Raw genomic sequence first — 25,353 nt, forward strand, 5'->3', positions numbered from 1 at the left:
AGTATGATTAAAAATGGATCACAGGCACTTCCTCAGCGAGGGGCAGCGTGGAACGGAAACGAGAAAGTTTGCGCAAGTTTTAGAAGAAGGTGGCACCGGATGGTGGCTTACGTGGGCAGTTTCCCAGCTTTCTTTCTTCGAGCCAGAACGACAACATTTTTCAGAGAAAAGAAACTAAAGAAGCCCCGGGAAAAATTGCATCAGTCTTGGGTTGCAACTTTCATTGAATTTAAAATTTCCCAGCCAATGAAAAATATTTGCTGGACGTGATTTATTCATCTCTAGGATTTTTTTTGTCTCCCCTCACGAAAAGCAAAATTGCACTTACCCGATGGCCCCGTTGGAGAGCTGCTTCAGCTCACGGTCCAGCGTTTCCTGGATGTTGCGCTGCGAGTACAGATTGATTGGCGAGTTGAACTGCTTATGCACCAAACGTCGCTGCATGGTGGCCATTTTCGTTGAACTCTTTCTCGATTTATCGGAAACTACTGCGGTTCGATTGATAATTTGTCTACTGTTACAATTTGATTGCACTCAAATCAAACAAGTTGTAGTGGGGTGTGGGTGGGGATTGGTGAGAGATACTGGCTGATTTCCTACCCAAGATCGGTAGAAAAGCGGGGAAGAGACAAGATAAAATTTATTGGAAAGTTATTTACTGAAACTTGTTCAACAGAGTGGTCTCATTAAAATTCGACAGGTTGCGGAGCTCTCGAAGAAAATCTGTAATGAGAAAGAAGAAACAAGGTGATTAGTGACAGGGTGAGCATGTTTTTTTTCGCTGTGATTTATATTTTAAATTTAAAATTGTTTAAAACAATATAGTAAAGATCAATTGAGAAGACAGAAGACAGAAGACAGAAGACAGAAGACAGAAGACAGAAGACAGACGACAGAAGACAGACGACAGAAGACAGAAGACAGAAGACAGAAGACAGAAGACAGAAGACAGAAGACAGAAGACAGAAGACAGAAGACAGAAGACAGAAGACAGAAGACAGAAGACAGAAGACAGAAGACAGAAGACAGAAGACAGAAGACAGAAGACAGAAGACAGAAGACAGAAGATAGAAGACAGAAGACAGAAGACAGAAGACAGAGTAGAAGATTGAAAATCGATTCGTTTACGTTTCTAAGGCTGGTACAAATATTTTTAAAAGTTTTTGTCACCCCCCCCCCCTACAAAATTGGCCCGAAAAATCAGGGGGCAAAAAAAATATTTTTACAATAAACTTCAAAATTTCAATGAAAATTCAAGTGCAACCAGCTGAAATCAAATTAAAATACATTCTTCTGCGTTTAAAATCATTTTTAGCATGTTTGGGTTTATTAAAAATCTTAAGATTTTTAAAAATTTTCGATGCAAAATCTTTTTTCGATACAATTTTTGTTTTTGTCAGATCTTAGATTTTTGAAAACTGATGATTGCAAAACAACTGAACTAGTGTAAAATGCATTTTAAAACACTTTTTTCATTTAAATGTGAAGACTATGGCTTGTTATTTAAATTTTTATATTTTTTATTTTTTTGCCCCCCCCCCCCTTGACCTCGGCCAGGGCCAAGGGACAAAAACTTTTTTAAATATTTGCATCGGCCTAAGCAGTTCTCTACGAAATGCTCTTTTTTTTATTTAAATTTTTGTCAAAACTTTTTAGGAGCATACTGTTTATATTTAATTTTGGAGGGGGCATACAACACATAATTTTTTCACAAAATTGCAAAAATGGCACAAAATATTTAGCTTAGGAATACTTTTTTAGAAAAGACACTGATTTTTTTCAAATAATAAAATAAAAAGCTCATTATATTTTTCTTATTTGAAAAATATACTGTTTTTTCTAAATAATAAGAAGGCTGGAATAAATTTTACTAAATGCTTTTGTATTATGACTGTACGGGTACGTTATGCCTTTTTCAATGTTTTTTTTTAATTGAAATGTTGAAGATTTGGCTTGTTATTTAAATTTTAATATTTTTTTTGCTCACCCCTCTACTTATTCCAGAGCCAAGAGACAAAAAATATTTTTGGGCCTAATGGAAATGGTCGGAAAAAAATGACTTCATCTTATAAAATAAAATCAAATTTGCTATCAAAAAGTACTGAAGGGAAATTTAAAGTTCACCGTTTTCAAGTTTTTGGCAATTTTAAATAAGGCTAGTTAAAGTAATTAAAAATATACGGCTCAAAAGATCAGGGTGTAAAGAATTATTTTTCTAAAAAATTTGAGTACAATCAGCTCAAAACAACTAATTATGCATTTTAGCAATTTGTTTTTCGTCATATCTTGCTTTTTAAACTGATTTTTTAATGAAATAATTGTTGGGAAATGCATAATAAACGCAAATAGGTGATTTGCAATAAATTAACTGTTCATGTTTATTAAGCATTTCCCAACCATTTTTTCATTAAAATATTGAAATTCAAGCTTGTATTTTCAATTTATATATTTCTTGTATTATGTTTAAGTTAAGTTTCTCAGTATTGCTCGTTCTGCCCTCGTTTTTTTATCATCGATATCTCTGGAACTCTTTGTACGAAGCAGTTTTATTGAAAAGCGCAGACTATTTCAAAATGTTCTAAATCAAACATTGAAAACAAAAAAACTGTGACTATATTAAAAAAAAAACTTTAAATAGCTATATTTTGAAAATATTGATTTTTGATTCGTAATTTTGATTTGAATAAAAAATATAATGTAAACATTTTGTTTAATCTATTCTATCTGATAGAGATTATCAGACTATCACTTGGTCAATTGATGTTTTACCTTTTTGTAATTTTCTGAAAAGATGGCAAAATAAAAAGTTATTGTTTGGAAAATATGATTTAAAAAAACAGCAAAAACAGCTTACGAAGGCTCCCCTAAAAAGTTTCAGCAGGATTGAAAAAAAAAACGTATAGCTGAAATATTTGAGAATTACTCTGTTATTAGATGAAAACGTAATTTAAATGACGTTTAAATGTTATTGGCAAGTCAACATTTTTTCGACAAATGTCCTCCCAAACTCTGAGTTAACGAGTAACGTTCCATTAAATCGCATTCCGAACAAAACCCACCCTGCAACCCCTCCTTACCTTACACCTTCCGAAACCATGAATGCACGAAACATTGTCCATCGAGGCATCATACATCAGGCAAAATATTGACCGTAATAAATTTTAATAATTAATTAGTTCGATACATGCGGAACTGCAAACCCGTGGGGAAGAGTGTCAGGAAGAGTGTGCTGGTGTGTGTGTGTGTGTGTGTCACCAGGTAGCCGACCGACCAGGTCAAAGTTGAGGTTCGGCCATCGGGGGACATTCCAAAAGGGGGGGTAGGGGAGGGGGTGGTAGAAGTTAAATCATGTTGAATGGACACGATATGGTCGTAGATGTACCGACACACAGTGCTGTGAGTGTGTTATTACGTGTGGTTTTTGCTCCCCAGTTTTACACGGGGATTGGAGGGGTGCTGGGGAGACCCATAGGGTGACCACCTCTCGGACTGTCACCACGGGTTAACTCTTGTGAACTCGAGTGGAAATATTTGTGATGACAGGGTGCGCTTGATTATACTGGAAATAAAAAATATTGATTACATCTGATGTCATTGAAATTAGCGGTTGTGAGCTTGACATAATTGCAATTTGCATCACAATCGGTTCAGCCATTGGAAAGGAAGTGATGTCATGGTTTTGAGTTGCTGAAATCTACGTTACTGTGTGCAAAGTTTAACGAAAAATCATCACAATAAACTTAAAAAATTAAGACCAGTTATGTAAATCAAAGACCTCCACCCGAAAGGTGTTCTCAATTAACACCACCAATCTAGCGTGCGACGATTTTCATTGCCATCTTTTCAAAATTAATCCCGCGTTCACCCCCATGGCAAAATTTCCCTAGCATAAAATTGATTTTCCCCTTGACTCATTTTTCATTTCACCTTGAAGGTCAGGCCACCGTCGACATCGTTGATTGACTTGAGCCAACCAATGCTGGCCCACTAAACTATATCCACGACTGATTAAGATTACTTTTTCCTCAGTCTGGAAAACTCAAACCGTCGTTTGCCGCTAACTTCACTGGCGCTGGCCAACGTACCGAGAAAGAACCATGAAATTGACTAATCTTCATTTTTCGACCCCCCGAGCGTCGAATATCATCCGACCAGCAGCTCTCTTGCTCTGGCCCGCGTGGGAAGTAGATCAGGATTTTCGTGTTCGATAAATAGCCTGACAGAGCGCACCCTGTTTCTCAGCTTAGCAGGGCTCGGAGCAGGGAGCAAGAAGACGACGACGTTGACTAGCTGGAGCTGTCAGAAAGCACACTGGCTGCAAAGCTTCGGTTATCTCCACGATCTATCATTTCCCGGTGCTATTATTTTCCACCGCCCTCCAGCTCGAAAGTCGGTGGTGGTGTCTTAAGGGCTGGCGGCTGGCTGTATTTCTTGGCGGGGATTTTGGGCCGACATGAGTCGGGTGGACTAAGGGATAAAATGTACCATTATTGAAAAACTATTGCTAATTTTTATGTTTAACAATACTGTCGAAAGTAGGAAAAGATTACAAAACTGGTCAAAAATGGTCAAAATAAATACTATTTGAAAATGTTTATGGACCAAAATTTTTTTTGCTTCGACCAAAATTTGACGAAAAACGAAAAGCGGTTGGGTTAGCTTGTGCCTATTTTATTTGAGTTGACAAAAAAATACAGCCCGAAGCCCAACCCCCTGGACCCCTGACATTGACCCAGAAGGGTAATTTTTTCATTTAGAACAAAGTTTTTCATTTTAATATTTCGTGTTTTTTCTAACTTTGCAGGGTTATTTTTAGAATGCATTTATATTCTACAAAGTTGTAGAGCAGACAGTCCATTTGACACCAACCGTTAGATTGGTAGATTCAGATTGTTTTACCATATTCCAACCTTACAAACTCACTGTCCAACGGAGTCCGCACAGCTACTGGCTTGAAACGGCCACCAAGGACGTCCCTCCGATGCCATATCATCCTCCAGTGGGGGAACCAGTTTTGGAGAGCCCCAGTGATTGTAATATATGTGTGTAGCGAGGAATATTCAATACAATCTGCCAAGGTTGCGCTGTCAGGCGCCGCTCCGGTTCGCTCCACGGAACGAACTTATTATCAACGATTAAGCGCGAGGGAAATATGTCAATTAGTGTCTGGCCTCTGGCAAGAAACTGGCAAATTCTGACTGAGCAGCAGAACACAGACACCGATTATCACCCGGTGGATGGCCGGCTGCTGATACGGCAGCTTCGGGCAACACTATCCTGTCAGACTTTTGGGCACTAATTGGACACTCGCAAGATGATGAATTTTCTGCGCCCATCTTGCAGACATCTGCAACACCATATCAGCATTCGTGATGTGATGGGACGCCTGGTGGTCCTGGAGGCTGCAGCAGAAATTCCAGCTGACGAAACTTCACACCTTGAAAGCTAATAAGTTTGGTGCATTCTGATGAAAAGTAAACAACACCATCGTCTAATGAAATAAGTTTTAATTAGAAAACCGTTGAAAAGTGCTTCAACCTGAAACTGCGGGTGGGTTGGTTTGCTGAGAAGAGAATAACGTCGTTTGTTATGCTTCAGGCGGCGTCGGAATTTTCCAGCACCTCGAACCTAAAGCTCCAAGTGGCATGCAACGAATCGAAATTTCATCATTATACCTGCCCGACATTTAGGGCACATCTCTCTAAACGTAACCTCAATCCGACCTACCGACCCAGCCAAAGCCACCCGCCTTTGATTCATAATGCATTTAATTAATTTTGAAATTAAATTTCATCTGCTCGACATAAACCACCCTTAATCATAACGGATGCTGCTGTTATTGCTACCTTCGCCCTCCAGGTTAGCTTTCCACAATCGGAACCTGGAGCGGCAAACCGATTCCCATCACCGACGGCAGGGGATTAAATTAGATTCTTCTCTCAGCCGGCATTCGAGCGGCAGACTACAACTATATGTATATGTGTCTACAAATTTATATGTGATTCCTCGGATATCAATCCTCTCTCCAATGACGAGACGGCGTGATGTGGCGTTCAAACACGGGAGGACGAACTGCTTGGGCGGATTCCTGGCGGCTTGTTCGATCTGGCATGTGAAAGGATTGAATTTCAAATGGGTTGGAAATGTTAATTGCTTCCATCGATTTTCAAAGTATTAATTAAATTGGAGAAGAGTTTGGTGTGGCTGCTGGCGAGAAGGAGAAGAACAAGTTTTTTTCCCTCCATGAAATTCTGTTTAAACTTTTCTAAAGAAATTTGTGTAGACACAAGTTGTATTCTTTTTCTAAAAAAACATTACAATTTCCAAACATATTTGAGCATTGCTGCTTTTATCTGATATCGAAAACTGTTTCCCGTAAATCGAAAATAATTAAATGGAGGTTCAAAATTTCATTGGTCCCAATTCTCTATTCACCATTCAGTCGTTATCTGCCAGGATCCATCGCCCCAAATTTTCCTCCATACCCTGGCCGTATTTGTTAAGGTGAAATTGATTATCAACTACAATTACACGCATGACAAATTTTCCGGTGGGTTGGTTGATCAGTTGGCAAGCGATACACTGAAAACGTCAGAACCAACCCCCGCTGGCGGTGAAACGAATGAAAACGACCGGCCATATCGGACTGTGTTTCCTATCGGTGGAAATAGATCAATCCGTTCAAATTGTCGTTTTTCGTGATAGGTTGGAGCCATTTGTTGATTGTTAGGTTCAAAATTTTATTGGTTTTAGTAAGAAAAATAATGTTTTTCTTGTTTCTTGTTTCTTGTTTCTTGTTTCTTGTTTCTTGTTTCTTGTTTCTTGTTTCTTGTTTCTTGTTTCTTGTTTCTTGTTTCTTGTTTCTTGTTTCTTGTTTCTTGTTTCTTGTTTCTTGTTTCTTGTTTCTTGTTTCTTGTTTCTTGTTTCTTGTTTCTTGTTTCTTGTTTCTTGTTTCTTGTTTCTTGTTTCTTGTTTCTTGTTTCTTGTTTCTTGTTTCTTGTTTCTTGTTTCTTGTTTCTTGTTTCTTGTTTCTTGTTTCTTGTTTCTTGTTTCTTCAAAACTAGTCTAAAACGTGTTTTTTTGCTCAGAGACCACGTTTTAGACCAGTTTTGAACATGCTGTATCTTTTGTCAACAGCAAGATAGCACAATACTTCCTTCGAGAATGTTTCAGAGAATTTTCTCAATTTAAACGTTATTGTGCTGGTTTGAAAAATTTAGTGGAAAATAAAAATAATAATAATGAAAATGAAAAAAAGAAGGTTTTCCCATACTAATTCTCATACAAAATTGAAATTCAACTCGCAAAGTGTAGACGCAACCAATCGTTTTCAAATTTTTGGAGGTTGTTTTAAGGTCTGAAGACATCAACAAAACTTTGTTTTGGTTAGATTTGATCAGTTTTTGAATTTCCCAAGCAACGATGAGCCAGTCTAATGTACAGTAAATTCGTCGTCAGTTCAGAGTTTTATCTAGTTCAGTGATTTTATATAACTCAAAACACCAAAACTGGCCCCAATCGTTCAGACCGTAGAGAGAAAGGTCAACCTTTCGGGCCATCAGGAATCGAAAATTGCACCGGCCAGGCCAAGCCAAGCGCATTCCAGGGGGCATGTAGGTGCACGTGGCTGGTCAGCGTGGATAAATTTGCGTCAAAAGCCTGGAATGATTTATGTAACCGGGTGGCCGAACTCGTGTTCCGCTGCGGGACTCTCTTTTTATATTTTCGGTTGTTTTTGTTCGCGAATAATGATTGCGTACCGCCGAATTGTGCGTGTTTCGTAATCGGAACCCGTCGTTTGTTCACGGTTCATTTTAATTGAACATCCTGCGGGCTTCCAATCTGATTATCGCCGTGTTTGTTTGGATTTTGGACAATGCTTAATCGCTCGTTTGTTTCCAAATAAGGGTCTGGTTGAACAACATGGCGCAATCGACCTTTTTGCATTTCACGTTTAGCTTTTGGTGTGGGATTGTATCATGATGTTAAACAATTTTATAATTTTCTCTGAATTATTTCATATTTTTCTATAAGTTTCTTGAACCATCCAGTGGAAAGTGATTATATCAAACTTTCCAACTCAATGATTTGTTTGAAAGCAAAATTCTGAATGCACTTTTCGCGCACGAGCTCACGATTTTCCAATTTTATCTTTATCTTAGACTGCCTTTAAACTTTTATTCTAGCTCCACTCCCGTCCAGAGTTCTTTTTTTTCTCTCTCAATTTTTTTTTTGCCACCTTAGTCAAACCTGATGCTGCCGAGCTGAGCACATAGTTTTCGCCTGGTTACCAAATTGAATTTAAAATCTACTTTGTCAGCGCATAAATTTTGAAATTGAACTTCTTCGGGCGCCTTCCCGGCTGGTTGGCTGTTCAAGCCATTTGCACAAATTTTGCTACCTTGGTGCCTTTCATGCCATCACCTTGTCAGTTTGTGTCTTCGCAGCTCAAACAAACATTTCTCCGGCGCGTACTAAACTCACTTCTCCGAGTGCACACGTGGTAATCCGCACCCCCCCCCCCCCACTTTGGTCTTATCATTTTCCACTGCACTTGATCCGCGTACAGCACGTTCAGATCGCTCACGGTTGTTTCTGCAACTGGAACGATGAAATTCTAGCTTTCTTATATGTGTGGATAAATTACACCCAAAAATTATTGTTGATACAAAAATATTAGTTTTTAATGTATCCAAATTTAGTTAAAAAAAAAATGAATTCTTCGAAAACCGAACTAAAATTGCATCTTTATGGCAACAGAGCAAAGCCATTACTGCATCTAAAGGTTTTCAGGAAAGAACTCGCTCACGCTCGTGCCAAACTTGAGCACCAATTTCTGTCAAAGGAAAACTTTACTGTGAGTCCTTCCACCTAGTTTTTCATATTTTCCCTTCTTTTTTTTCTTTTCATCCGAAAAGAAAACAATTTCCCACTGCTTTGCCACTTTCACACGAATTTTCCGCGGCGCACTCCGTCACCATCATAGAAAAAAAACTTTTTCTTGCTGATAAATTTATGATGCAATATTACTTATATGGTGCATTATTGCTCACACTGGAAGAGAGTGGAGTGTCTAGAACGGGAACGGATCCGCTGGCACTGACTGGTTGTTGTAAAGTTTCTGGGATGAATTTTTGATTGAGTTCGCATTATTTTCCCTCCGGCAGACAAATGGCTTCGGGGGAAAAAAAATGCCCGGGCAACAAATCAAGGCAGCTCTCGCTGCCGGAAAGTGTGAAACATTTTTGACTCGCCCCGGCGCAAGATTTTTGACGGATTTTCAGGCTGATGGATGGGTAATAATTTATTTAGCAATAAGTGGGAAAAGCATACACTTGAATCGTCAAACCGTGCAGGAAACTGTTTTAGCAATTTTGAGCAATTTGGGACCCTCTGTGTGGTATGTGTTACAGAGTAGAACTCTTATTTAGTTGAAACTATGTTTTTTTATTTATTATTTATTTCTGTAGGGTTGATAGTTCCAAACATTCAAAAAAGAAACGTCGTCTTGAAAGCAAATAATTAAAAAAAAAACGAAAATAGCATTGATACACCGTAAACCAGGGTGACATTGAAAGGTTTTCAATTTGTTTTTGGAATATTTTCCAAAAGGTAAAGGTTAAAGATGTCATGATTAATACGTTTTAACCATGTACTGTAGTTGGCCACATCAATATTTTTTTGGTAAAAAAAAATTCGACAGTGTTTTAAAAATATTTGCCTAGAAAATTGTTATGATAATGATAGTGATAGTCATAGTTTTTCTTGTTTAAATTAGATTTAAAATGCGAAAATTTAATGCATGGAGAAATTGATAAAAAATTATGATGTAGGCTTTTTTAAAACATGTAATTTAAAAAAATCGATTTATGTAGCAATTTAATCTTAAAAGGTAGCACGAATCAGCTGTGTTCATATTTTATAAGAAATTTACTTTACCTTCTTTTAGAGAAAATTGTCAAAAGAATCCGAAATTGAATTCCGTTTTCCGAATTTAACTAATTTTATTTGAGAAAATCTTGTCAATTAGTGAATATTAAAATAATTCTATTAAATAACTATTTATGAATTATTGTTAAGACCATTGCAAATATTTTTTAAAGTTTTTGTCGCCCCCCCCCCTTCAAATTGGTCCGAAAAATCAGGGGGCTAAAAAATGTGTTTTCAAAAAAACTTCAAATTTATAATGGAAATATAAGTCTTATCAACTGGAAACCAATTGAAATGCATGTCTGGGATCGATCAAACATATTTTGAATTTTTGTGGAATTCCGTTGCATAGTAATGACAAAGTTTTTATTTTCTGTCGAAAACAAATCGTCAATACATAGATATTTTGGAAACTAATGAATGCAATACAACTGGGCAGGTGTAAAATGCATTTTCCCCTTCCGCCCCCAGAGTCTTGGGGCATTAACATCAAACAAAATTTGCAACGGTCTAACTAATTTTTCAAATTATCAAATATCTTCCTACAAGACAGGCTCTGTTGTAAATTTTAATGTTTTATTAAATTTTCATAAAAACATTAAAAATATTACACACATTTTTTTATGAAGATTTATTTATTGGAAACGTAAAATTTAAATTTAATATTATTTGTTAGTCAATATTTTAGTTTTATATGATCTACAACTTTGTGAAAAATGTATGCACTTCAAAAAATAACCCAGCAAAAAACGAGACATTTTTAAACGAAAATTGAAATTTTGTCCTGTTGGATGATTACAGTTTCGAAAATACACTTCACAATGTTTTACAGTTCAGGAAAAAAACAGATGCAGTTCAGGAACAAAGGATATTTTTTTGTATTTTTTGCTATGAATAGGAAAGATATACCCATTTTTGATACAACTTTTCGATCTATTCTCGTCACTTTTGCAGTTTGCTGCAACTCAAACAACTTTTTCAGATAACATCAACAAAAGTGAGTTGCTTGCTCGTTTTAATTTGAGTTAAGAATTACTTTAAAATAGTAAAAAAATACATTTATTCAAGATCAAATCTCTGATAAAAATCGATAATAGGAATGGGCCGAGAAATGGTATACTTTCTCTTTGAGTCCACGTTTCAGGCTGCAAATGATTGAAAAACATGTTTTTACGAATGTTCAAAAATGGAAGGGGTTGTACCGCCCTTCCTTCACGATTAATGGGGAAAAATCGGGGCACCTTCTATGTGGTTTGGTAGTGAGTTATCGACCAATATTTTTTTGTGAGATTAGATGTAGTTCAAAAGAGATATCATAAATTAATTCGTATAAAGTTAACTAAATATAAAAGAATCCCGCTGTCGTTTTCTCAGAATTTCCACAAGATCTAATTTTCGGCGTGTTTGCTCTCGTTCCTCTACGGAATTCATATTTCATGGCTAAATGAATTAATTATATCGTGAGTATGTCTGTGTGTTTGTTTGCTCCAACTCAGGCCGCCGTTTGTTGGTGAAGTTCGACACACTTCCACCGCTTTTCCGAGCAGTGGGGGGAAATTCTTCCAAACATTTAGCCGGGGTTTGTTCCGTGGACAAACACTCGTGCACGCACCCATACAAGTACGATTTGGAATGCAGACGAACACACTCAAATAATCTCGCCAACAGACAACACGGTGGAGAAGACGACGTCATGCGGCCAGGACGCTTATTTTTAGCAGCGAATCGTAAGCCCACGCGCAATTTTCCACCAGCGAATATTTATCATCACGAAATGGCAGGTGTCTTTGCCACCAACACCCTGATTTTTCCCCGATCGCAGAACACACCTTTCAAACACCAGTTGAATATTTAGCGTCTCATTTAGAGAGAAATTCTTTCTCGTCTATTCGCGAACAACTCACCTGTCGTGGGAAAAAAGGGGTGGAAATTTTCCAGGCCGCAATAATCCTCTTCTTCACAACACTCTTCTCTGAAGGCTTCCCAACGCACCAAGTCGAAAATTAATGAATCACTCAATTAATTTCACAACACCACACTTGAGAGACCACTTGAATTTCGCCCCTTCGAAAAGTTGAAAAATTGAAACACAAGCAGGGGGAGAAGGTAAGTTATGAATTTCGATGGAAATTTCACCATAAAACATAAGGATCACTTAGGCACCCCCCGCCAACTGGAAAATGTGCGCGCCCTCTTGAGTCCGAAATAAACGAAAATCACACTGATAACGCCACTTACGAAATTGAAAAGCAAACACTAACGACTAACTAACAAAAAAGAAACGCAAATCGTGGGGAAAATTATCCTATTCAACGGAGAAACGAAAAACTGCAAATTTGCCTGGGAAAATCGGATGTGCGATTCCACACGAGTCGGCCGGAGCGATGAAAATTGCTGTATGGAAAAAATGGACAGAGGCAGGCAGAGAAGGAAAATTGGCGCGCAGCTCGGCACACTCTCTCTCTCAGATTCGCGCTTTTTCCCTCTCAGAAGTAAACAACACAACAAAAAACTAGTAGTGAGGAGATGAGAATCTGCCTTGAATTCAAATTTGTCATGATCTTGAGTGAATGCGGTTCTGTGTGTGTGTGTGTGACACGATAATAATCATGATCATTGGCATCGTTTGAAATGGGGTTTTCGTGGGTGTGTGGTACAAAGATGTGAGAGCGTGAAAAGACGACTAGAAACGTGGGTGGGAGCTAATGTTTATTGAACTTGCTGACCGCCACCACAGATAGTCGCCGACGTTGTTGGCCGAATCTTCGTAGGCGCACGCCATAAAAACCGACGAACCTGAGTGACGCCAATCGAGACAGGGATGGCTTTAAGGGATAGTATTTTTCTGTTTTCACCACGGGTTCTAGAATTTAATAATGATATCCAAGGTCCATTTGTCGATATCTCGTCAGCTGTGTGCTATCTTGTGACATAGACCATTTTGGTCGAAAACGAGTTAATGATGACATTTTGCTATACTTAACAAACGCTACAAGATGCTTTTACCCGATTTTGGAAACTCGCTTCCGTTTCCCGGATATCGCAATACACACTTGTGACATAGACCAATTTATCATCAAAATGATCGTGCACAATTGTGACACGTCATACATGTTGTTGGAAAATGTGGAAAATTTTTCTTGTTTTTCACAAATTTATTTTCACACATACTTTCTAAAGGCAATGCAACCTTTTGTTTATAAAAATATACTGATTAAGTCGATTAAACCATTGATTTGAGCTTATTTTAGTTTGTATGGAAATTCTGTGCATACTTGTGACACGTAGTACAATTTTACTTTCGAAACACACTTGTGACACGTGCTTTTCAGATTTTTAATTACACTATTTACTGTATCTTTTATTTGGTGTAACCAAATTATTTGATTTGTTTGTTAAGCGATCGTATACGAACCGATTGCTTCAAAAAGTTTGGCTCTATCATTCATAGTTTTGAAATTATTTACCAACAAACTTTAAAAATCGATTTTCTCGAAAAGTACTAATTGGTCGTTGTCACAAGATAGCACACAACTGACGATCTCTTGAATGTGGGGCGGTACGACCCCTTTATTTTTTTTATTCTACCGAGACTTGTTTTTCAGTGATTTGTAGCTCGAAATCGTGAAGAAATAGAAATTTGGTTTCAAAGGTACTTTTGTGTAAAATTAAACGCCCGATATGAAGGCATACTTGATCTTTGTAGTTCGATGTAGCTCGTGTACTGCTTGAATTTTTTTAAATAAACAAACCGAAAAAATTGCCAAAAATTTTCTCAATCATAGCTTTAACAAAAAAAAAAGAAAAAAAGAAAATTCTGTTAACCCGGTAAAAATACATGAAAACCACTTATTTTTTTGTCTGCTCTCAAACTTTGTACAACATTGTTACACTCTAAAAAGTAAACATTCAAAGTAAAAAAAAACTTAATTTTCAAATAAAAAAATGTTCTGATTGAAAAAAATTACCTCACGAAACGACATGTCTCACCTTTTTTATAGTTGAGTTACGGGAAATGGGAGTGATTTTTAACGTATTATTTTTTTTTGATAAAAAAAAGGTTTTTTTTCGAAATTTTGCATTAAATTGGGCGTTTAATTTTACACACAAGTCCCTTAGTCACCAAATTTCTATATCTTCACGGTTTAGAGCTACAAATCACTGAAATACAGAAAATGAAATGCTCCACCGTCACGAATTATATAAAAACGAACATTGGTTTCGTAATCAGGGACCAAAATTACCTCTTAGAGCAATGTTTTAAGGAATTTCGTGTGAAATGGCGGAAAATTAACCTAATAATAAATAAAATATTATTGTTTTTAAAACAGAAAATTGCTCTGAGGTTTTAAATTATTTAATTCTAAATCAGATCAATTGATTCCAAGATATCGTCAACTGAAAAAATAAGGCTTAAAAGGTGGCACTTTGGTTAGCTCTTTTATTTGATTCGTTTTCCTTGATTTGGATATTTTATATCGGGAATAAATGGACAAAGTTTCTACGCAAAAAACAGAGACAAAAGTATCTTGTTTGTAAAATGTTTTCAAAATCGAAGAAATCTATGTGTACGCGTAGAAAAATAAGGCATATTTGAATCTACAAAACATTTAGTTGATTTGAAAATCAAGTTTTTGATGAATCAACGCTAATCGTCAAAGCAACTTGTTCAAAACAGCAAAATATTTTTGTGGAATTGAGAAAATCACGGTTTGGTTCAATGCAAAATTCGCGTTGATTTTATTCAACAAAATTTTTGTTGAATAAAACCTCGTACAGGTTGATCCTACGAAATATTTTTCTACGTGTAGTTCTAAGACATAAGTTAACCTTAGAATTGGTCGATATAATCTTTGAAGCATATTTGCAACAAATGGAAATGCTACGTGTGCACATGGTGACAGATTTTGCGTGAATATTTTTAGGGACCATCCATAAACCACGTGGACACATTAGGCTGGGGGGGGGGATATGGCGATTGTCCACGCTCCATACAAAAATGTGTTTTTTTTTGTATGGACATTTGTCCACGTAAGGGGGGGGGGGATTTCTGGATGGTCGCTTACCTTGTTACATCAGAAACAAATAAAAAAAACAACAGTTTTTGTTGAATTTCATATTTTTACGCAATATTTTGATAAAATTACTTAAAAAAGAACCTTCAAGAAATTCAACTATATTTACTTTCTGTTCAAACTTTGTTTGTACTTTTTTATAACCTAAGAAGATTTTCGACAAAATTGCTCCATACTATTGTGACAGCTGGTATGGAACAAACAACAAAAAGGCTATTAAAATATTTAAAAATCTTTAACTTGACAGCGGATTTGGTCAAAATCGAAAATGGGTCATTCCATCTGAAGCGGAACAGCATTTGAAAATTACCATCTCCGATTTTGCTCAAATTGAGACTTTGCAAATAAATATTAAAAGTTCAAATTTTACTTTAGATGGAGGCGGTGAAATAAATAAATAACATTAATATGATTCAATGACACTGAGATCAGGAAAAACAGTGCATTAAAAATTACCGGATAAATATTCCTTAAACAAAAAATAGATTATTCAAGGTATTGATTATCTCAAAATCATATAAAATCATAAAAATAATTCATCTTACAGAACACAAGGTAGTAATTATTGATCAGCACGACTGAGTGCTTCTAGCAGATGCGGCGAGTGTAGCTGATGTAAGTAATCTCAAATACGTAAAACCTTAAAATTCGATATCTCTGGAACGAAACATATTCCTTTCTGTCGATAAGAGACTCTTACATAAAATTGGCTGGGGAATACGATGGCGAGATCAAATTAAAAAACTAACTTAATCTACCTACGTGGTTGATGCCTTCCTCACCACATTGTCACAGCAGAATATTTATTAAATACACTTGGTTAGTGGCATTTTTTGGGCACTTACCATGGAATGATGTGATAGAAACACTTCCGTCATTTGTTTTACTGGATCATACCACAACCTTGCGTGAGTGCTCTGATCAATGATGAAAGACCATGATCAGTCTAACCTGGATAAGTAACGATATGTTGTTGTGTGTTAGTTGTAATCCTGAAAATAATAAAAAAAATAGTAAGTCGTCGTGATTGCGCTATCTTGCCACTCGCTAATATATATTTTTTAAGCTATGCGGTGTGGCAACCAGAATGATTTTTCGTTTCAAAAAAATATTATTGCGTTATCGGGTCACTCCTCTTTACCATTGCTTAATGCACAGAGTTATCAAAACTCTGTTCAATAACCAATGCCCGGGCTTGTGACCGGCAGTTAAGGTTCTCAATAATTTCTTTTTCAGGTACGATTATCAATCAACAATTATTTTAATTACAATTACTGAGAACTAAAACTGGCAGAGTTACCCCGTTTTACCCCAACGACAATCATAGAAGACTTCAACTACACGGAGTACATTTTCCAGGTTCAGATTCTTCTTTACAGATGTCGTTTTTGAAGATTTCAGCCAACATGAATATTTCCATATTCGGCCTCTTCTAACGCGAAAGACTTCAGCTAATATAGATTATTATTCTATATTCAGCCTCTTCCGTTCAAAGTGTTATATTCAGCCTCTTCCTCTATACATTTGGGAAGACTTCAGCCAATATAACTCGTAGAAATTTCTTGTGAAGTTTGATATTAATCGAGGTAAAAGTTATGCTGATGGTGTTCCAATTACATGAGCCAAATATTCTCGATGTTTTTGTGCCAAATCACGTTTAGCTATATTTTCAAAAGAAAATAATGTTGATCTACTTGTTGGGATTAGCACATCGTAATGTAATCCGTAATATTGCAAAACAATTGGTTTCTTGTGATTGTCGACGATAGGTAGAATTTCCATAGTGTACGGCATGTTTTCATCATGACAGTAAACATAGATAATTCTTTTCAAAAGAATGCATAAAGCCATCAATGAGTCTTGTATTCCCCATACTTTATCTGTACAACAAATTTTCAACAATTCTTTGAGTTTTTCACTTTCTGAAAATTCTGGGCCTACTTCCGAAAAGAATGGATCTTGTTGCAAATAATGGAAAAACTGCTTATATTTCCATACACATTCAAATGCTAGCATTCTTAAATCTTTGTGGAAGGCTTCAGATCCCGTTAATGCATAGGAAATAGCGTTGAATTGACAGTTTCCATCTGGGGTGATGTTAATTTTTCGAAAACCTTGAAGATCTTCTGAATTATGTAGATTTACTCCCGATCTATTTCTCAAACATTGTTTGGTTAGTTTTAAGAATTTTGTACAATATTCGAGATGCAATTCAATTTCGCGATCATCACTTTCTTCATTGAAATATTTCAATAAATGTAGCTGAAGATCGTCTACTGAGCTGTAACAAAAGTTGTCAAACACTAAGTTTTCGACTCTTGATTGAGTATCTAGCCATGTTATGATCTGTTCAGATTTGTAGCAAGAACTAAAATCACTCCGGCAGACACAACTCATACAAAAGCTGTTTTTAAGAGATATATCATCATCCATTATAACTGGAGACTCGATATTAGGTACTTTGTTATCGTTACCTTGATTTGCAATCACTGAAGATTTATTACCATTGACTATAGCGTAAATAGGCTTATGATCCGAGAAATAACATTCATAAACTCCTGTTTCCAAAACATCTACATCTGAGAATATCACATCAAGTCTGGATCCTAAAACTGTGGTGCTTTCATTTGGCAACATTGCATCTCGCAAATTCCAGCTACTCATCATTGCATTAAATTGCTGAACTTGGTTACTGTTTACATCATTCAAATTGAAATTAAAATCACCCATAAGTATTAGAGGCTGGGCAATATCACCCTTGATTTGTTTAAGTGTACTATTAAAAGTCGAATGCTTTACTTTTGGTGATTTGTAGCCACTGATTATCGATATTCCATCAATAGAAATATGGAACAAGTCAATGTGGCCTTCATAATTACGTTTGTTTTCATAAAATAAAAGTTTCCTATTCATAACCCGAGCTCTTGCTCCTGACTTCACGAAACACATTACGCCTTTGGAAATATTTTTCTTCACATAAGCAGGTCGTGGAAATTCGTCTGAGCGATACAACATATCGAACTTTGGAATTTCAATATGATCACCAAAGGAAGTACCTGTTTCAGAAAAGATCAGCACATCACACCGTGTGTACCACTTGTCAGATAATATGTGCTCTAAACTTGTTTTAAGCGATTGTACGTTTAAATAAATAAAAACTAAACCGTTTGTTTCTGACAAATTGTTGAAAACCAAAGGCAATTCTCTTTCGGTTCGCATTCTTTGAACTTCATTAGAACTTAGCGTTAATGTATTGTTGCTTTTCATATTTCCTGGAAACTTTCCCAGAATGTATAATCCTTGGAGTGAAGTAACTCGACTTAATGCCACGTAAACAAGTTGACGAGTCAATCTAGAAGGTTTCCTGAAATCTAAACAAACACTATCATATGTTTGGCCTTGGCTCTTGTGAATTGTCAGAGCTTCACAAGCCACCATAGGAAACTGGTCGCGAAAAGCATGATGATCTTTGGTGCGATAAACTGTCATCTGATACTTTTGTCTTGGTATTGGTGTCCATTTTAAATTCTTACCGAGTTTTTCCATTCGTGTTTTATATTCCTTACGCTTTTCTCTTCCTACTCGATGATCACCAAAGTTGAGAAAAACTATCATAACTTTTTCTGAAACTGGATCACACTGTATGTCTTCTACACGGAAAAAAAAGTGTTCCGGAAATCATGCAAATCGTACCATGAAATCGTGAATATCGCGATTTTTGCTTTACGAATTTTTGAACTATGCATATTGGGCACGAATTATCCAGGAATCGTGAATAAATATGCATGACTTTCCATGGCCGATTTCACTCGTAAACGTGAATAATGTTCATGATTTCATGAAATAGATGCATGTAGTCGTGAAAAATATTCACGATTTTATGAATAAAAATTCATGATTACGGTCGAAAAAATATACATCGTGAATAAAAATTCATGATTTCATGCATAAAATTCATGAAATCGTGAATTTTATGCATGAATTCGTGCACAAAATTCATGAGTTCTGGAATATTTTTATGATTTATTTTTGAAGGCGTAAAAATTCGAGATATCATGTATAAACTTCATGAAATCATGCATAAATTTCATGAATTCGTGATTTTTTTATGAATTCATGAATTTAATTCACGTTTACGAGTATATTCGGGCATGTCTAATCATGCATATTTATTCACGGCTACTGGTTTATTCGTGCCCAATATGCATAGTTCAAAAATTCGTAAAGTAAAACTCATAATATTCACGATTTCATGGTACGATTTTCACAATTTCCGGATTACTTTTTCTGTTCATTTACCATATTGTTCCACTGGGTGCAAATATCGGAATTGACAAGGAACCCTGTTTTGTGAAAAAACGGAGGACATTTTATGTATTGCCAATGTACTCTGGCCCCACCTGGCCACTTTGGAACTGGTCACCGGTTCCCGGTGGTCACTGGGGACAATTTGGAATGTGCAAGGAACCCTGTCATGTGACATATCAAAATTCATGAAATTCAAATCTTTGGCCATTTTAAGTGATGCCAACGTACTCTGGCCCCACTTGGCCACTTTAGAACCGGTCACCGCTTACCGGTGGTCACTAGGGACATTTTGGAATGTGCAAGGAACCCTGTCTTGCAACATATCAAAATTCATGAATTTTAAAACTGTGGCCATTGTATGTGATGCCAATGTACTCTGGCCCCACTTGGCCACTTTGGAACTGGTCACCGGTTCCCGGTGGTCACTGGGGACATTTTGGAATGTGCAAGGAACCCAGTCTTGTGACATATCAAAATTCATGAAATTTAAAACTGTGGCCATTGTATGTAATGCCAATGTACTCTGGCCCCACTTGGCCACTTAAGAACCGGTCACCGGTTACCGGTGGTCACTGGGAACATTTTGGAATGCGCAAGGAACCCTGTCTTGTGACATATCAAAATTTATGAAATTTAAAACTGTGGCCATTGTATGTGATGCCAATGTACTCTGGCCCCACTTGGCCACTTTGGAACCGGTCACCGGTTACCAGTGGTCACTGGGGACATTTTGGAATGTGCAAGGAACCCTGTCTTGTGACATATCAAAATTCATGAAATTTAAAACTGTGGCCATTGTATGTAATGCCAATTTACTCTGGCCCCACTTGGCCACTTAAGAACCGGTCACCGGTTACCGGTGGTCACTGGGAACATTTTGGAATGCGCAAGGAACCCTGTCATGTGACATATCAAAATTCATGAAATTTAAAACTGTGGCCATTGTATGTGATGCCAATGTACTCTGGCCCCACTTGGCCACTTTGGAACCGGTCACCGGTTACCGGTGTTCACTGGGGACATTTTGGAATGTGCAAGGAACCCTGTCATGTGACATATCAAAATTCATGAAATTCAAATCTTTGGCCATTTTAAGTGATGCCAACGTACTCTGGCCCCACTTGGCCACTTTGGAACCGGTCACCGCTTACCGGTGGTCACTGGGGACATTTTGGAATGTGCAAGGAACCCTGTCTTGTGACATATCAAAATTCATGAAATTTAAAACTGTGGCCATTGTATGTGATGCCAATGTACTCTGGCTCCATCTGGCCATCTTGGAACTGATTACCGGTCACTGCGGAAGAATTCTAAATTTACAAAGGTCCCAGTTATGTGATGTTCAAAAATGCCTTAATTTGACACTTTAATTTGACGAAAATAGATTCATAGAGAGTTGAATTGAAAATTTGAAAAACAAAAAAAACACCGAAATAAAATACTCAACATACTCAACAAATCTTAAAATCTTAAAATACTTCAAAAACTCAAACTATTCAAAATAGGCAAAATAAATTAAATACTTCAAAAACTCAAAATATTTGAAATACGCAAAAAACATAAAATAAATAAAATGCTCAAAATGCTTAAAAACTAAAAAAACTTTTTGTATACTTTATTAAAGAGTTTTTAAGCCGAAAACTGGTTCAACTCTTAACTTAAAATAATTAAAATACTTGAAAACTTTAAAATACTTAAAATACTAAAAATACTAGAAATACTTAAAATACTTAAAATACTTAAAATAGTTAAAATACTTAAAACACTTAAAATACTTAAAAAACTTAAAATACTTAAAATACTTAAAATACTTAAAATACTGGAAAAACTTAAAATACTTAAAATACTTGAAATACTTAAAATACTTAAAATACTTAAAATACTTAAAATACTTAAAATACCTAAAATACTTAAAATACTTAAAATACTTAAAATACCTAAAATACTTAAAATACTTGAAATACTTAAAATACTTAAAATACTTAAAATACTTAAAATACTTAAAATACCTAAAATACTTAAAATACTTAAAATACTTAAAATACATAAAATACTTAAAATACTAAAATCACTTAAAAAACTTAAAATACTTAAAATACTTAAAATACTTAAAATACTTAAAATACTTAAAATACTTAAAATACTTAAAATACTTAAAATACTTAAAATACTTAAAATACTTAAAATACTTAAAATACTTAAAATACTTAAAATACTTAAAATACTTAAAATACTTAAAATACTTAAAATTCTTAAAATACTTTAAATACTTTAAATACTTTAAATACTTCAAATACTTAAAATACTTAAAATACTTTAAATACTTTAAATACTTTAAATACTTAAAATACTTAAAATACTTAAAATACTTAAAATACTTTAAATACTTTAAATACTTTAAATACTTTAAATACTTTAAATACTTTAAATACTTTAAATACTTTAAATACTTTTAATACTTTTAATACTTTTAATACTTAAAATACTTAAAATACTTAAAATACTTAAAATACTTAAAATACTTAAAATACTTAAAATACTTTAAATACTTTAAATACTTTAAATACTTTAAATACTTTAAATACTTTAAATACTTTAAATACTTTAAATACTTTAAATACTTTAAATACGTTAAATACTTAAAATACTTAAAATACTTAAAATACTTAAAATACTTTAAATACTTAAAAAACTTTAAATAATTAAAATACTTAAAATTCTTAAAATACTTGAAATACTTAAAATACTTAAAATACTTAAAATACCTAAAATACTTAAAAAAACTTAAAATACTTAAAATACTTAAATAAATTAAAATACTTTAAATACTTAAAATACTTTAAATACATAAAATACTCAAAATACTTCAAATACTTTAAATATGTTAAATACTTTAAAAAATAATTAGCTACAATATTAAAATTATTAACATACTTAACATACTTTAAAGAACATCTTTCAAAGGCTTAAAAAACTTGAAATACTTAAAAATTTTAAAACCTGGAAAAATAATTGAAATACTTAAAAACTTTAAAAACATAGAATATTAAAATACCTGAAAAAATTAAAATACTTAAAATCACACCTTAAAAAAATGAATATTTCAAATACTTAAAATATTTGAAATACTTGAAATAATAAAATACCTAGAAAAAATTAAATGCTTAAAATTATTTAAATACTTAACAAATTTTAAACACTTCAATAATTTCAAATACTTGAAATGATTAAAAACTTTTAAAACATATAATATCAAAATACCTTAACAAATGAATATACTTAAAATCATTAGCATATTAAACATACTTCAAAAATAAATATTTCAAATACTTAACATATTTTAAAACTTATACAATATTAAAATACCTAGAAAAATAAATGCTTAAAATTATTTAAATACTCAACAAACTTTAAACACTTTGAATATTTAAAATACTTGAAGTACTTAAAACTTTTAAAAGTCACAATATTTACATACCTGGAAAAATAAAAATACCTAAATTCATTAGCATATTTAACATACCTCAAAATAATAGTAATTCAAAAAACTTATTATACATTACAAAATTAAAGTACCTAAGAAAATATAATTGCTTAAAATGCTTAAAAAAAGCATATGCTTACAATATTAAAATCATTAAAATTATTAACATACTTTACCTGTCCCCATTTCTAGCTCAAAACAAATCGCCGAAATGTCACTCAGCGCATCCACGGGAACCAATAAAAAACGGGATTTTTTCGTTTCCAAAACCAAAACAAACCTCACAGTCTGTCACACGCGTAGAATGCCCCGACAATTGACAGAAAACCGAAATCCCTACGAGTCCGCGACCAAGAAACTGTCACACGCGGAGATAAAACACGGGAACAGTCTTATGGACCATGTTCCCTTTGATTCGGCAATCAAAACAAACACGCGAACCACCCGGGAACTGTTCTGTCTTTTGCAGATTGTCCTCACTCTTACCTTGTTACTCCTCCTGCCGCTCGGTCCTCCTCCCGCGCTCTGTCCTCCTCCTGCCGCTCGGTCCTCCTCCTGCCGCCCGGTCCTCTTTCTGCAACTTGGTCCTCCTCCTGCTAGCTCTTGGCTCCGTTGCCATTTCCAACGGAACGGCCGCAGATCTTTTCCCGGTTCCGGTGGACAGCACCTCCAAATCCCGGGTCCACAAATCACGGTCACTTTCACCGGCAAACACAACAAACAGGACACGACAAGTCACAACGCGATTGACTTCGTGGCTAATAAACACGCGGCTGAACTGGCAAGCGAAAAACAAACTTGACAGTTCGAGCGAAACTGTTCTTGATTGATCAAGATCACTCGTCATAAACATGGATAAAAATTCATAAACCCATGAATGTTATGCACGAATTCATGCATTTTATTCATGAAATCATGTAAACTTTCATGAAATCATGAAAAACATGATTCATAAATTCGCGAATAAAATTTTACGGCGTAAAATTTACGCATGCATAAATAATCGTAAAATCATGAATATTTTTCATGAATTCATGAAGTTTAGTCATGACTTCATGTAAATCAGTCATGAAATCATGAATAGTGATATGCATGATTTCATGAAGGAAAATTCATGAATATTCGTAAAAATATTTTAGCCATGAATAAAATTCATAAATTCGTGCATTTTATGCACGATTTCATGAATAAAATTCATGAAATCATGAAAGGTATCACGAAATCATGCACAAATTTATTCACGAATTCATGAATCGAAATTCACGATTTCTCGCACACTTTTTTTTCCGTGTAGTGTTCCAGTAGCTCCATTTACCAGTCCGTCAGAAACATTAAGGTTAGCTGTCAGCATGTACTTGATGCCCTTTTTGAAACGTAGAGTAAACGGGTATCCACCACATTCTTTCGTTGGTTTTTTCCTGTAGAATTCTAGTTTCTTTTCTTTCTGTTGTGCACTTAGTTTTCCTGTAATTGTATCTATGGCATCACACACTATCTCTACTTCATTTGATGCTTCAATTTTTTTATTGTTATAGTTTTCAACATCTGCGTTAGTGTAATAGAGTCGCATTACTTCATCCGGAACTTGATTCTCTTGCACCTCTCGGGTTCTCAATAACTCGATGTCCTCGGTTGTCATATTTCCAGCGGCAAAGTTGTTAAGAGCACAAACAAAATTCAAATCACCCTTTTGCCGCATAACTTCTGTAAGTTCATAGAAGTAAAATTCTTCCCATAGCGAAGATCTATCCATCCTTAACAAGCTTTGCTTGGGAGTGGTGAAAATAAGCGCGTCTTTTACTGGAGGTAACTGATTATTATCTCCGAGTAGAAGGACTGAAAGTCCACCAAAACTTTCGTTTACTCCAGTTATTTGTCGACATCTAGTGTCAATTCTACTGAAGGTAGTACTTCCAACCATAGATATTTCGTCGATAATAATAAGCTTGCAATGTAACAATTGAAGGCGCAAATTATGCGCAGCTTCTGCTGGCAAATCAGGCATATTTGCATTTTCTTGTAAAGGTAGGGAAAATGCTGAATGTAAAGTGTTTCCTCCTATCAAAATGCAGCTTTTCCTGAAAATGCAGTTAACAGCACCTTCACAGAGTCAAAGTTTTGATGTGCTTTGACCCCAACTTCATATTCAAGGTGATATGAAATTAACTGGTACAATGTTTTGATAACCATACTCTTACCAACTCCAGCAGATCCAGAAATAAATATTCTGATTGGAAGCTTCCCAACCCGGAAGCTTTTATAAACGTGCATAACAATTTCCTTTTGCCGAAGATTTAATTTGTTCAATAACTCCATCACTTTTAGTTTATCCACTCTAGGCGGTGCACTATAGCTGAACGGAATATCATTCTTGGGGCGATCCATTCCAATCTCCACAAAAAGATCTACTTCTTGATCTTTTGGAAGATTATCAGCTTCAAACTCTGCTATTTCCTCTTCTTCAAGTAACTTTCTGTTTCTATTCGCTTGCTCTATCGCCTCCTCGAATTCTTCACTTGCCAAAGCGAATATTTTGGAACGATTTGTTTCAATTTC

The 25,353-nt window shown here is 35.2% G+C and overlaps 1 protein-coding gene across 3 annotated transcripts in view; it reads right to left on the reverse strand.

Annotated features, from left to right (window-relative positions):
• LOC6031090 (putative mediator of RNA polymerase II transcription subunit 26) overlaps window positions 1–12,337 on the reverse strand; it is a 215,100-nt gene extending 202,763 nt beyond the window's left edge. The window contains exons 1-3 of one of the 3 annotated variants that reach the window (XM_038258643.1): window positions 12,169–12,337; window positions 11,979–11,994; window positions 329–596 (exon numbers count right to left, since the gene is read on the reverse strand). In XM_038258643.1, coding sequence (XP_038114571.1) covers window positions 329–453 — 125 coding nt within the window. In that variant the 5' untranslated portion in view covers window positions 454–596; window positions 11,979–11,994; window positions 12,169–12,337. The remainder of the gene's footprint in view (window positions 1–328; window positions 597–11,978; window positions 11,995–12,168) is intronic. The other 2 variants (XM_038258644.1, XM_038258642.1) reach the window with 2 other exon arrangements.
• Window positions 12,338–25,353: the final 13,016 nt, after the last annotated feature.

This window comes from Culex quinquefasciatus, chromosome 3 (assembly GCF_015732765.1).
Source record: "Culex quinquefasciatus strain JHB chromosome 3, VPISU_Cqui_1.0_pri_paternal, whole genome shotgun sequence".
NCBI classification, from domain to species: domain Eukaryota; kingdom Metazoa; phylum Arthropoda; class Insecta; order Diptera; family Culicidae; genus Culex; species Culex quinquefasciatus.